Genomic DNA, 15,072 nt, shown 5'->3' on the forward strand with positions numbered 1-15,072 from the left:
CATTTTCAGTTGTGATGAATCATATTCACTGTTCCAGATATTTATGGTTGTAGTTAACTTAAGATTTAGATATATATATATATATATATATATAAAGTCTACAGTATACAGTTCATGTATTGAATATATTGAAATTGTACACAGGTACACATTATCTGTTATGGTTCTGTTATTATTGCACATGGTTATTGTATTATTGTACGTTGTGTTCATGAACAGTCTAGCATGTCTATAGTTATAGTTGGGCAGACCTCTCCTCCCTGTCCCTCAGTCTCCCTGTTTGCCTGGACATCTTTAGTGTTGACAGAACATTATATTATTAGTCTTGAGTCTGGATATCTATTGAAAAAAAAACAGCTTTAACTTGTTTATTGTATCATTCCCTCATTCCCATATTTACAATAACCTGACTGCTAACAACAAAGTAAGTAGATGCAAATATCTGTTCCTCACTCTTCCAGTGACACAGAGGTTGTTCACCCCTCCACTTTTATGCTATAAAAATAAATCCCTTTAACCGATGAGTCAAATGCACTCACCAACATAAAAGACAAGGTTGTCTAAATAGTAACCAAGCAACAGGGTCAAAGACCTTAAATTTAACTGCCTGAACTTTGTTTTAAAGGCTCCATAGTTCCATTGTTAAAGTGAGTCTTTGATTTCACATGTGCAAACACATGAAAATTCTGATCAACTCACATTGGAAAACTACACGGCTTTACAAGCCTTTCCACAATAAATCAACACATAATGTCTAATCCAGTATAGTCTCTGTGAGAGTAAGAGCAGAGTAAAGACATTATCTACTGACTCCTCCCCATGACCTTTGGAAAGCTTTTTTTTTCTCTGCTGTACAGTCAAACTTACCTTCCTTCTCATCTGAGCCAGAGAAAGAACATCGTCCAAGTGAGTACAAGTAAAATAACTCTGCATGTATCAAAAAATATATAGCAAATCATAAATGATAATACACACATTAGCAATGTGAGAATTAGAATTATTTATCGTTAATCACTAAAAATTACTGATATTTGTTTGATGTATGTGTTTTGTGATTTTTGTAAAGGACATTCCCGTGGATGGTAAAGTTGTTTCTTTCACAGTTTGTGTGCTCATTGACTGAGGGGTGATGACATCTGCAGACATTCACAATTAAAAACATTATCATTTGGTCTATAACATACTGTGTCATTCTGCCCACTTTACATTGTAACTTTTTAATATTGACAGTGTGCCATTACAGTACAGCCAGTCATCACTAGAAATGCGTTATGTGGTTAGATTAGATTAGATAGGCTTTATGTATCCCACAACAGGAAAATCCCCTTGCTATGACAGCTCAGTACAGGAAAAAGAGTGAAAGATAAAGATATAATGAAAACATGAATAAGAATGTTTACATGCTGAGCCTTAAAATATGAGGCCACACAACTTGGTATTACCTGCTAACAGCCTACCTGGATGAGGATACATATGCTAAATGGTCATTAACAACCAACATTATGTGTTGGTAAGTATAATTCCCATCCTAATTTTACTAACCAATTTTACATACTTGTTTCTCGGTAAATACACTCAGGCTTAGACTTAACAGTAATTCCTGGTAATTGTTCTACTACAACTTGTCATTATGACAAATTCTCTTTTTTTCCCAAGCTTCTGCCCTATATGGGCAGGGGTCCACCTAATGTGAATCTTGCCCACTCAATAGTTCATAAGACAATCAGCCAATGGAAAGAACCAAATATAGTAGTAGTAGCATTGCAAACTCATGATTGGGTGTGAAGTTGTGCACTGCTCATTCCCTCATCTTGTCATTTAGGCACAAACACGTGGCTCTGAGCCAGATACTTGCAGCGGTGCACTGCACAGCCTGTCTGTCATAACAGACAGAGGGGGGTGGTGCAGATTGCACACAGAGATCATGTACATAAACGGTAGGCCAATCTCAGAGAAGATTTGCTTTTGCATCAATTTCAGCCAGCCTACCAACAAATTTCCATCACTGTTAATTTGCCAAACTCTCAAATAGTTTATTTGCTGAAAGGAGCAGGCGAGTCCTGTCTGCCGGAGCAGGCGAGTCCTGTCTGCCAGAGCCCTACCAAAAGCCCCCAGCAGCTCCCCATCAATCAATGATCTTTCTTATTCCACACACTGACAGAGCCACACAACTAACAAGAGGGCTTTTCTAGAAAATGTAATCAAAGACTACATTCTAGATTTGTGAACTGCAGTTGTGGGGAGATGTCCAACTTGATTAGGTTTTAATTAGAACTGAGACCTAAGCAAATCCAACCCCATTTCAAAACCTGGGGACGAACAGAAACAGGCACAAACAGACGATCCGGAGGACCCGCACCAGGATCTGGGTTATTTTGCAGAGCCGACTTAACAATGGACTCAATCTCCCACGTCAGAGAACCCACCAAACATGACTCGGGGACAATGGTGTCAGGGATGAGTGATTTGTCAGAGTCTGGACTGAACTGTCTGGAGAGGGAGTCAGGCTTAATGTTCTTGCTACCGGGTCTATAGTTAAGGTTGAAGTTATTCAGTCTGCCGAAGACAATGATGGTGCACTTCTACACAGCCATCATTGAGTCCATCCTCACCTCCTCCATCACCATCTGGTACGCTGCTGCCACCGCCAAGGACAAGGGCAGGCTGCAGCGTGTCATTCGGTCAGCAGAGAAGGTGATTGGCTGCAACCTCCCGTCTCTTCAGGACCTGTACACCTCCAGGACCCTGAGGCGTGCAGGAAAGATTGTTGCTGATCCCTCCCATCCCGGTCACAAACTCTTTGAGACACTCCCCTCTGGCAGGAGGCTGCGGTCCATCAGGACCAAAACCTCACGCCACAAGAACAGTTTCTTCCCGTCTGCTGTCAGCCTTATCAACAAGGCCTGAATCCCCCCTGACACTCCTCACACTCCACCTCTACCACTGACTCTACTGTCACACTGACAGTACCATAACTTTATGCGTTACATTAATGCTCACCTTGAACATCCTGTTCATTTGCACATTTTCATTTGCACATCATTCTTGTAATTGTTCACTGCCAGCTGGTCTGCTCCTTTTATCCTTTTACCCAAAAAACAGATTGTGTATATACAGTATATTTATATTGTATAGTTATATTTTCTACTTTTTAAAATAGTTTATATTGTTAATTTGTTACATTTTCTATTCTTTAAATAGTTTATATTGTTAATTTGTTATATTTTCACTTAATAGTTATTTGATGCATGCACCAATATCACCACAACAAATTCCTCGTATGTGTAACATCGTACTTGGCAATAAAGCTTTTTCTGATTCTGATTCTGAAATTGTCCAAAAAAAAAAAAAAAAAAAAAAGAGCCCAACGAGCCTGTCGGGAGTTTAACCATTTAACAGTCTGAATGTATGCCAGGTTTTTGTGATCCGTCCATAGCGTAAATGGTGGTTCTGCTCCCTCCAGCCAGTGACGCCACTCCTCCAGGGCTAGCTTAACAGCTAACAGCTCCCTGTTGCCGACGTTGTATTTTTTTTTGGCTAGAGAAAGTTTCCTAGCTTGTTGTCTTCTTTGGCTATCTGAGATAGGACTGCTCCTATGTCAAGGTCCGAAGCGTTCAACAATGAACTGACGAGATGGATCAGGCTGCACAAGTATGGGGGCTGAGGAAAAACTTCTCCTCAGCTCACCGAATGCCTCCTCAGCTGCGGGAGACCACACAAAAGGAACAGACAGAGGGGTTAGTTTCGTGAGGGAAGCAACTACCTGTAGTTCCTCATGAATCGCCTGTAGAAGCTGGTGAAGCCCAGGAATCTCTGGATCTGTTTCCGTGAGTTGGGCTGTGGCCACTCCGTGACTGACTGGACCTTGACTGGATCGGGTCACACCTATCCACCCTCCAGGATGTAACCTAGGAAGGTCACTGATGCATCATGAAATTCATATTTTTCTTGTTTGACGAACAGTTTATTTTCCCACAACCTCTGAAGGACTTGCCGCACAATGTGCTCTTCAAGGTTCTTTGAGAAAATCAGGATATCGTCGAGGTTCACAAAAACTGAGTGATTCAGAAAGTCTCTTAGCACATCATTGACAAACGCTTTAAAAACTGCTGGGGCATAAATGAGCCCAAACGGCATCACCAGACATTTAAAGTAATCAAAGGGTGTATTAAAGGCAGTCTTCCATTCGTCCCCATCTCTGATGTGGACTATGTGGTAAGTGTTACGCAAGTCAAGCTTGGAGAAGATAGTAGCACCATGGAGAAGCTCAAAAGCAGAGTTTGAGAGGCAGAAGATATTTGTTCTTGACTGTAACATTGTTTAGACCCCAAAAGTCAATACAGGGCTGCAAGGTCTTATCTTTTTTTGGCTACAAAGAAAAACCCAGCTCCCAGTGGAGATGAAGAGGGTAGAATGATACCAGAGTGCAATGATTCAGAGATATGTTTCTCCATGGCTTCTCGTTCTGGGGCTGAGAGGTTATCGAGTTGACTGGTAGGGAAGGAGGCTCCAGGCAGAAGATCACTGGCACAGTCGTATGGTCTGTGAGGAGGTAAAGACACGGCCTTGTGTTTGCTGAAAACCTCCGCTAGGTCGTGATAGACGGAAGGCACAGCAGACACGTTGGGAGATTCTGGTGGTGCATCACAGTTTAGAGCACAAGGAGACTGAGCTGAATTCAGGCATGGCGAATGGCAAAATGAACTCCAGCTAACCACCCTCCCTGTAACCCAGTCAGTCACAGGATTGTGTTTTGTAAGCCAGGGCAACCCAAGCAGTAGGAGAGCCTGAGAGAAAGGCATTACATGAAACAAAACTTTCTCTACGGTTACCTGCCAATAGGAGAGGTAGCTGTGGAGTACATTCAGAAATGAGGGCTAGTAATTCCCTGTTAAGGGCGTTTACTTTAAGTGGAGGATTAATGAGTTCAGTGGCGATCTGATAGTGTTTGACAAATTCCTCATTGTGTAAGTTAGAGTCAGAACCAGAACCTCCAGTTTGTGGGCATTTCCTTTCAGGAAGATACTAGTCTTATCAGGCTTCACAAAATGGCAGGCAGGAACCCAATAGCACGACGCAAAAAACAGTTCAGTTGCAAAAATATGTTTTAATATCAAGCGAAGGTCAAACCAGGTAGTCAGTCAGCAAAGCAAACAAATCCAAAGGGAGCAGGCAAGAGGGAGAGTCCAAAGTCCAAAAGGCAGGTCAAATCACAAACAGGCAGGATCAGAATCAAAATACAGAACGCTGGAGAGCTAGGTTAACACACTAGACAATCTGGCAAAGAACTGAGGGAACAGGCTCAGTAGAAATACTGAGGGGGCTGATTAGCGGATGAGGAGCAGGTGAGTAAGGGGGGAAGCAGGTCAGGTGGAGCAAACCAACAGGTAATGCAGAGCAGGGGGGAGAGGCAGGGTCTGAAATGACAGCGTTAGTGAGGAGAAAACAGGAAACAGACAGATGAAAAACTAAAGTCTGGCTGAAGTTGTGACAAGTCTCAATGTTTATGCGTCTTCAGGGTGAACAGGGTAAAACTGTGCTACTCACCAGGACCCTGTCTGTGACTGGTGAGGCCTCTGGTTTTTAAACCTTCGGTTCCGCTCGGTGGATGAGAGTCAGCTCCGCCCCAGCTGCATCAGTTCTTGACTCAGGACTGCTGGAGTCAGTGGTCTTAGTTTCCGAGGGTTGGTGTGAGAATCCGGACGTGGTTGCTCCCCTGAAACTAGTTTGGGGAACCTGCAATTTCTCCCCGCGTCTTTCTCAGTCTGTTGTCCACCTTGATATCTAAAGCTATTAGCGCCTGCAGGTCTGAAGTCTTGGCTCGTCCCACTATACTGTCCTTAATTGCCTCGTTTAACCCCCTCATAAAGATGCTCTGCAAAGCCTTATCCCACCCCAGCTCTGTGGCTAATGTACAAAACTCCACTGAGTAGTTAGCGGTGCTAAGGGAACCTTGCCTAAGGCTAAGCAGATGGTTGCTAGCATCGCTACTGGCTACAGGGTGGTCAAATGCAGAGGACATTTCAGCAGAGAATTCATCAAAAAGGTGGCATTAAGCATTGTGAGGGCTGTGCCAAAAAGCAGTACCCCAAGATCTAGAACCCAACCCCAACACATAAGCTATTTTAGCTTGGTCGTTTAAGTCAGGGGCTATAGCTCAAATATGAGGGAACATTGGAAGAGGAATGATTTACAGTCACCTAAATGACCCTCATAGCATTCAGGTTTGGGTACGTAGGGCTCACAGGGCTGGGACTGCTGGAAGTGGATCTGGACCCGGTGTCGGCGGAGGAGGAATCTGGAGTTGTCTTTCCACTCGAGCGAAGCCGGCAGCCAGGTCAGACAGGGCTCCCATTGTTCCACGGAGAGATTGATCGTGCTGTCCCAATAGCGCCCCCTGACTGGAAACAGTGTGGCAGAGGCTTGTGACCTGTGGATCAGATTCTGAGTCGGCTGGATTCATGGTTGGGGCCAGATCATTCTGTTATGATAACAACAGAGATCGAACCCAAATGCACGACTCAGACTCTGGAAAGTCAATTGAAAGTCAATATTTATTTGTGACACGTGAATTAATAATAGTGCAAGGGGGAAAGAAGTGACGCGCTGGAGAATCTCGGGGTCCGTGAGGTGAAGTGGCGGTGGCCGTGAGTGAAGCCCCTTTGTTCGGCGTACTCCGTGTGTCCACACGGTCCGCGTCCCGTTGGTGATCTCGTCACACGGTGAAAGGCTCACGGCTGGGACAGGGAAGCACCGGAGCACCGACAGGCAGGCAAGCAGCGAGAGCTCAAAACACCAACAGGGAGGAGTAGTAGATTGGCAGGCATACAGTCAAGCAGGCAGGAGACAAGATGAATCACCTGTAGCACAAGGAGACAACAGGTCAGGATAGCTACACAAGCTATTTTAATGAGAAACAACATGAAACATGAGTAAACCAGGATCTGAACTCAAAATACCACCATGGCTGAGAGCATGATCTGGAGACAAGTGACTGAAGGTCCAGAGGCTTTATGGAGTGGTTGATTAGTGGAAGTGGAATCACCTGGCTCTTCCTGCAGAGAGAGTTAGCCACGCCCATGCACAGAAAACACAGACAGCGGAGGGGGAGCCATGAGGATCAGACAAACACGGGGAAAAAGACAACAAAACAAAGTGAAGGGAGGAGCTGCTCTGATAGGAGTCATGACACTGGGGTAATAATCCAGGCCAGGAATCTAACAACAGTCCAGACCATTCTCGACATTCACTCCATTTACAACCACTTCCTAAGTTTTGTTATTTTATTTTTAAGATTAATGTACACCCATGTGTCTTCAGTTTCAAGAGGTAATCAACTGGTCTTCCATAATTAAGGCAATAAATATCCATATATATCTTTATTCTGTAATTTTGTGTTTGTTTCGCACCTGAGGTTTCTTTCAGGCTTCCACCTGAAAAAAGTAGGATGTACAGGACTTTATTTCCCATATTATTTATATTATATGTGATATGACATGCTGAGAGAGGCCCTCCTGTGATGTTTTCCTTTTTAAACACCAACCATGTCCAAGAAAAGATACCTCTAATTTACGGATATTGGCACCACTTTAGTTCCTAGCTTTTTTCCTATACTGTCGAATTGTGGAATTAGTGCTGAAAGATCTACTCAAACCAAAGAATTAATCGATAAATAAACTAACTAAATGACATGTCCATCTGATGATCACCTCGATTCCTGGCCAAAATATGTTGACACTGAAGAGCGTTAAAATACATGCCAGCTTAGCTTGTGTTTAGTGCACAAATCTCACAGCTTTAATTATGCTTTTGGCCACACTACATTACAAGACTGCTCCCTGTTATATTATATAGGAAAGCTATTTTTGACAAACTTCAGAGGGGAATTAAAGAAGGACGGGGCAGATTTGGCTTTGGGGTGCTGGGGGGCTTGGTTCTGGGGCACTAAGCCATGGAAACTCCTAGCTGGCTAGCAGACACTGGAGCTGCTGATGACGGGAGGCCAGCAGTCTGGTGGCTAGTAGCCTCTGGATCTGACAAGAGACTAGCAGGCTGCTGGCTAGCAGATACGAAAGCTGGAGCTGATGGGAGGCTAGTAGGCTGGTATCTAGCAGACCCTGGAGATGACGGGAGGCCAACAGTCTGGTGGCTTGTAGACTCTGGAGCTGACAGGAGACTGGCAGGCTGGTTTGCAGCAAGTTTGGCTGGCGGCTGAGGCTTGTGCTGATAACTGGTAACCTGGGGCTTAGGCTCAGACTGGTAGCTGGGTCCATAGTGCTGAAGCTTAACAAGCTCCATTCTATACCCAGCATGGGAGCCACTGGCATCAAGCATGGCCAATAAACAGAGTTCCGTAAAGATTTTCAATTCTGGCCAATAGTTCATCTTAATCTGAAGCAGCCACAACCAGGGCTTGCAATTGGCATTGGCCATCAGCTTTTCTGAAATGTCCATTCAATTCTTTAAACAGAATACCACTCCTCCATTTGATCACTGGTGTCTGCTGGGTCCACGTCTTGATCACTTCGTACTGTCAAAGTGCATAGAATGTGACCCAAACACAAGACTATATACAGAAGGCTGATTAACTAACAGATTACGACAGAAAAAGGGTGGGAAATCACACATAGGGAGGAAATGAAAAATAACAAAACCCCAACAACATCCATAACACCCTCTCGTCACTGCTTTTAATGAAAATGTGAAATAGATGTGATTTTGAATAACAATGCCTCATCTTCTATAGATATGTTTCGTGTCTGGATTTTATTGTCTTCCCTCCTGTTAGGTAAGTTAGTGCTTCATTCAGACATTTACAACCAATGTATATATTAGCATCAATTAATCAAAACCTGTTACTCTCACTACAACTGCAGGGGTGAGGGCATTCATGATCTACAACACCAAGAGCAGCCTGTGTTTGGAGGACTCAGCTACAGGAGAAGTCCTACTGAAGAAGTGTAACATAGACTCAGCATCTCAGCAGTGGACTTGGATTGATCAGGGCATGCTGATGTGTGTTGCTTCATCCAATTGTTTATTGGCTGTGCAAAGAAAGCCTCTCCAGACCCAGCCCTGCAGGAGTTCAGAGGTGGATGCTGTACAGTTTGCATGGGACTGTGATCGGGACAGACTGATCAGCAAGAACACATCAATGCTTTTGTCAGTAGACGGCCAGCATTTGATTCTCGCACATGACAGCAAACACTCAAAGTGGAGATCTCTGGATGTGGGTGACATCTGTCAGGAAAAACTCAGTAAGTCAATAAGGATTACAGCAACAGTAATGGTGTTATTTAAACAAGCTGGGGGAGGGGGGGCTGTGTAGTCAGGAAGTGAACTTAGACAGACAGACAGATAGACACATAGATAGATAGAGGTGATTTCTGAAGAATAATAGGAAACTGGGGAGAGAGAAATGATTGAGTAGCCAGGGCTTCAATAAAACATGCAAAACAATGCAAAAAGGACTCTGCTTTAGCTCATGGTGCATGCACTCTAACAGATAAACCACCAAGGCATTGCTTACATTACATTTGATTTCTATATTATATATTCCTGTCATTAACATTAAAAGTTTCAATATTGAACTGAGTTTTTACATGAAGGCTGATTGTGGTTGAAAGAGTACTCTGACCTTTTATGTAATCACATGACAATTTTAATTGATACAACTTACAGCAACCTACAAAATATGTAATTTCTCCTGAACACATTGAGTAATTACAAACCACACTTGGTGGATATGATGTGTAGATAAGGAGTGCAAGTTGGTGCCGTAGGCCATCAAAATGTGAGAAGTGTCTTGGGTTCAAGTCTAGGGTGATGAAGTACTTAGCAACCCTTCAGGCACTTCAAGCTCTTACTAAAACTGCTCTGGACAACATTTATTTTGTGTGTGTTTTAAGGATTTAAGAGGGCATCTAATGATCCAGAGGAATATGAGGCTGCAGAGGAGAAGACAGGTGAAGTATTGTCCATGACGGAGGAACAGAGAGAGTACCTACAATGGTTCTATCGCACAGAGGACTGTAAGTGCTGCTGCTCCTAAAATACTTTGTCCAAATAAAAATGTAGTGTCTCAGAAACTACTCTTTTTACTCCAGACTGTTCCAAATTCTGCAGTCCCAGTAGGTTCTACGCTGGTGCTATAAAACCATAAAAATAATAAAGATCATCTAATGGCTGTTGCCACTTATATGATTGGAAGGATTTTAACTATTCACTATCACTGTTGTTTCAGCCTAAAGGTCCATTTCAGACCTGTTGAGACTGAGCAAAGTGTCAAATCATTAAAAGGCCACTCAGAAGTCTCTGAAATTGAAACACTGTTCTTTGGATGTGTACATTCTGGAAGCACCATTGCGCAACTATTTTTGGTTATGGTACATTAACTTGTAAAAAGAAAATTGTGCCTCTGTCATTCCCACTCTGCACCTCAAATGCTTGTTATTGCACTATGGAACCTGGTGAATGGGTATGATCTCCCGAGAGAAGCTTTAATGGCTTTATGTCACTCTTCTGGCTCAGATCCTGCTGCTGCTGTGGTTCTATATGGACTGTGGCAATAATTTAGAAAAATAATACCTGTAGCAACACATCCATCCATCATCTGTACACATTATGTGTACGCCGCTTAATCCTCTGCAGGGTCGCGGGGGGGCTGGAGCCTATCCCAGCTGACTTAGGGCGAAGGCAGGGGACACCCTGGACAGGTCGCCAGTCTATCGCAGGGCTACACATAGAGACGAACAACCACACTCTCATTCACACCTACGGACAATTTAGAATGATCAATTAACATCAGTATGTTTTTGGACTGTGGGAGGAAGCCGGAGTACCCGGTGAAAACCCACGCTTGCACAGGGAGAACATACAAACTCCACACAGAAAGATCCCAGGCGTCCCAACCGGGACGCGAACCGGCGATCTTCTAGCTGTGAGGCAGCAGTGCTAGCCACTGGGCCACTGTGCAGCCCCGTAGCAACACATTAAAAAAAAAAAAAAAAAAGATCTAGGAACCAGTTCATCTTTGGAACTGTGAACTTAGTTCAAAATTTGGAATTATGAACTGAACTCGTTCATTTTAAAATTTGTGAACTGAACTGAACTAGTTCATGTAGACAGTGAACATTCCCAACACTGTCCAGGCCCCTACAAACATTGCACCCAAGGTGGTGAGTTGCTTGCTCCTTAAGTTTTGTTCCACCTTTTCAGCCATAGCCAGAAGCTTGCCTTCTCCACCTCCTAGGTGGCCTTGTGCACCCTGGCTCCGTATGGCCCCAGGTCCTTGAGCAGACTCATTGTTGACTTTGTCTAGAATTGCCACAGGCCCCTTTTTTGTGAATGAAATAGCTGGGGGCGGGTTGGTAAGGTAACGCTGAGTGGCACATTGGAACCAGTATAACCCGACACCACCTGCTGCTGTGAGGGATCCGCTGAAGCAGCAGCATCAGTGCTGCTAACCCCGGCCAGGTCGGCCCCTGCAGCAAACATCTCTGTAACTCTTTTACTCTTAGCAACCTGTGCCACTAGAGCTTTTCTTTTGTTTTCCATTCATTTCTTGGCACTGCCTTCATGTTTTTTACTCGCATTCTCCATTTTTGTTACTCTGTTTTTCATGCCCTGGTGTGTTGTTGTTTCTCTCTCTCTCTCTCTCTCTCTCTCTCTCTCTCTCTCTCTCTCTCTCTCTCTCTCTTTCATCACCGACTGCTCATCATTAAAGGTGATTGGATGAGGGGGGTCGAACATGTGTGGGTGGGACTCCTGGGCCTCTGTAGCCTCTCATAGGGCCATTGGGCCAGGTATTCTTTAGACAGACAAGCCAATTGTCACCTCTCTGCTGTGTCTGCAGCTGAGCACTGTGGGCCAAGCGGATGCATGTCTCTCTCCCCGGGCCGGGAGAGTTATCATAGTTACCTCGGCCCATTACTGATCGACCCACCAGGAAAAATCCTTGTACTCCCGATGGCCAGTCCATCCCTGTAATAGCAGTTCTCTCGAGTAGCTCTGCGTGTGTATCCAAGCGTGTGTGTGCATGCGTGCAGTGCGCACAAGTGTGCGCTAGTGTTTAGGGCGGGGGTGGGGGGCACAAAAAAGTATCTGCACCGGGGCCCATCACCATGATGTTAAGCTACTGCATGGTGCTATCACATGACCAGCGCTCAGCCAATCACACGAGTGCTCAGCAATGTTTTGAAGCTAGAAGATTAAAGTTCTCATCAAGTGAATGAATATTACTACTGGATTAATGAGTATGTATCATTTTACTGCTGCAGGTGTTTAAAGCTGAACTCATGTTAACTCCTTTATTAATGAGCTGGCTTCATATTCTATAAGATCATCATGTTTACATAATGTTGTCCTCTTCCCGTTGCAGCCACAACATGGAAGTTTGTGTTGCTGGGACTGGCCTTTGTCTGCCTACTTGTAGGCTTTCTGCTGTTGGGAATGGGAGCTATGGCCAGCAAGTATGACCTTAAATTATGTAATGACATTGTCATGGCAACACTTATGGTCAAATGTTTAATACTGATATTTACATGGCTGCTGAGTGACACAGTTTTCTGTAATTTCCCTTTCAGAAACAGAAAAGAGATTGCAAAGTACAAGGCAGCTGCCGCTCTAGCTCAGAAGAGTGAAGATGAGGAGCTGCAGTTGCTCAGAGACAACAGCAGCAACAAACAATCACCATCACTTGACTGTCAGTTGCAGGGAAACAAGTCCTCCCCTTCAAATGGGGAGGTGAGTGAGCTCAAAGCAGGAAACATAATGGTCATGTGGAAAGATGGAAAGACCTCCTGCTTATACTCAGATCATGCTGTAGAGGAGGAGAAACAGGAGGAGAAACAGGAGGAGAAACAGGAGGAGGCTGAGCTGGAGGCTGATCATGCAGTGAAAATGATGGAATAAAGCGTTCCAATTGTAGATTACAGAAAGAGATGTGAATAAAATCTGCTTTTAACTCTACCATACTCCTCTAAAGCTGTTTTTGAAGACTTTCAATGTCATTTTTCATCGAACATTTACCTTTAAAAGCAGCATACAACATCAAAATCATACTAAATACACAGCAGTTTGAAAGTCTATCAGATTTATGGATCATTGAAAACATTATGTCCAAATTCACTTTAAAGAGTTCTGGGTATCATTGGATAATCCCTAAATCAACTGAGAATTCAAAATCAGAAAATGAAAAAAATTATTTCATTATCTGTTTATCAACATGGTACAAAAAATAACCCAAACATGAAACGCTTTGATTACGTACTTTTTTATTTTATTCTCAGATCAAAACTAGGGAGTTAAAAAAATGAGCCACAGGTCAAACTGATTTTGATATTTAATTTGACCAACTTGTGTGACCCAGAAGTTATATATATTGTGGTTCTTTACTGCTCTTCTTAAGGGCACTGCTCCACCTGACCGCTGGACCTATCGAGTCCAAACACACTGCAGCTACAGTTAAGTGTGGCTGTAAGAGGAGCAGCAGAAGGCTGGGAGAATGGCCTAAGAAATCAGTGTGTTTGATTTGCAAAGCTACAGCCAATAAAGTGCAGTAAGCAGAGCAGTTTATGAGCCAAGCCTACTGTGTTAGTCAATGAAGCCATAATAAATAACTTCCAGGTCACACAAATCAAACATAATCCTTACATTTGAATGCAGGCAGAATGTTAAAAGGATATACTATATGTGTAACAGTGCTTTTAGACAGATTAGGCAATTTGTATTTCTCATTTAAAAAAAACTGGAAGCAGGGGAGTTAACCTGTAAAGCTCACCAATTAACACACTGTATCTTATTTGTTTAACTGTACAGAAAAATGACGTGAAAGAAATAAGTTGTGGTTGTTGGATGGATTGTTGTTCATGTTACAACTGTTTTAAACAGGGGCAGGGTACAACTTTTTGATATGTTGTTATCATTGTTTTGGTGTGATGAACAAAACCAGAACATACAGTACCTACTGTAGTCATTCTCACTCCTGATCAGTGGTCAGTGGACCAACACTTCTAAGTTTGACCCGGTACGGTTATAGGGTAGGGGTAGGTAGAACATCATAGTTTATAGCTTAAGGCCATTGACCAAGCTTCTGTATTTGACAAGTTGGGATTGAGAATGTGTTACTCATTGAAAGTAGCCTGTCTGACAACCTGTGCTGTGGCTGAAGACGTTGTGGACAGACACATTATCAGTATAATCACTACATCTTCTTTGCATACAGATTAAACAAATGCAACTCTATGTTATCTTGGATAAAAAATGACTTCTGGTTCTAATCACAGAGTGAATGATCTTCATGAGCAGTGAATGGGATCAGATTAGGAGAGCAATAATTGGCCCAGGCATTTTCCAATGAGTGGTATCAGTGATTTTTTCTGTCAGATTGCTCTTTAAATAAACCAGTTTAAAAATGTGCTACATTGGCTCTGATGCAACCTCCTCTCACACAATGGCCTGCCCACAACTCTACCTGATTGATAACACATCACAATTAATGAATGAACCTGCACATGAATGTATCAAATAATGGAGTTTAGAGGAACTTTATAGTTGCAGAAATTGTAAATGAATAGCAATCTCAAATATCAGTTTTTACTCTCCTTGATTTTTTTTTATCATCAATATCGTTATCATCCCTGAAAAAGCCATATCAGGTTAGTTCAGATCCTCTATAGAGGAAAATAACAGTAAAAAAGCCCATCTACAGACATACACAATATTCTGGACTCAGCCAGTCATTCATTTCCATGAACAGGCACAGATTTTAATCTGTTGCTTAGAGTTCATTGTGCTAAACCTCTGGCGGTAGCTGCCTGGTATTGGTTAATCAAACAGAAAGGGGTGTGTCATAAGCAAACATGAAGGAGCTGATAATGTTGATGTCTTAGAACCCGTAAGAAAAACTGGACATGGGACAACATTTCCACCTAATTACAGAGCTGTATTCATTCCCTCTAAATGTACTGTACATCTACTTATAGATATTTAGTAAGTTTGCGTGTTTGTTTAAAAAAAAAGATAAATGTGTTGTGAACTTTCAGGTTTAATTGACCAATACTACTATGACGT

The 15,072-nt window shown here is 43.0% G+C and overlaps 1 protein-coding gene and 1 long non-coding RNA gene across 3 annotated transcripts; one reads left to right on the top strand and one right to left on the bottom strand.

Annotated features, from left to right (window-relative positions):
• The first annotated feature begins 790 nt into the window (after window positions 1-790).
• si:cabz01068815.1 (solute carrier family 51 subunit beta) lies at window positions 791-14,418 on the top strand. 2 transcript variants are annotated; one of them, XM_037094523.1, is made up of 6 exons: window positions 791-906; window positions 8,747-8,788; window positions 8,877-9,257; window positions 9,909-10,031; window positions 12,380-12,470; window positions 12,585-14,418. In XM_037094523.1, exons 2-6 carry the CDS (start codon window positions 8,749-8,751, stop codon window positions 12,910-12,912), a joined length of 963 nt encoding a protein of 320 aa, XP_036950418.1. In that variant the 5' UTR covers window positions 791-906; window positions 8,747-8,748; the 3' UTR covers window positions 12,913-14,418. The 2 variants fall into 2 exon arrangements, with proteins under 2 accessions (XP_036950418.1, XP_036950419.1); XM_037094524.1 differs by lacking the exon at window positions 791-906 and having other exon boundaries at window positions 8,608-8,788.
• On the bottom strand, window positions 3,331-7,828 carry LOC119017672. Its single transcript, XR_005074511.1, has 3 exons — window positions 6,960-7,828; window positions 5,548-6,860; window positions 3,331-5,417 (listed from the first exon to the last, which is right to left on the bottom strand). It is a non-coding gene; the product is annotated as an uncharacterized LOC119017672 (long non-coding RNA).
• Window positions 14,419-15,072: the final 654 nt, after the last annotated feature.

Source organism: Acanthopagrus latus, chromosome 4 (assembly GCF_904848185.1).
Source record: "Acanthopagrus latus isolate v.2019 chromosome 4, fAcaLat1.1, whole genome shotgun sequence".
Taxonomy (NCBI): Eukaryota; Metazoa; Chordata; class Actinopteri; order Spariformes; family Sparidae; genus Acanthopagrus; species Acanthopagrus latus.

Coding starts and splice junctions, on each gene's coding strand:
- si:cabz01068815.1 (XM_037094523.1), top strand. CDS start 8,749: ATGTTTCGTGTCTGGATTTTATTGTCTTCCCTCCTGTTAG. Junction 8,789..8,876: donor ATTGTCTTCCCTCCTGTTAG/GTAAGTTAGTGC, acceptor CTACAACTGCAG/GGGTGAGGGCATTCATGATC. Junction 9,258..9,908: donor CATCTGTCAGGAAAAACTCA/GTAAGTCAATAA, acceptor GTGTGTTTTAAG/GATTTAAGAGGGCATCTAAT.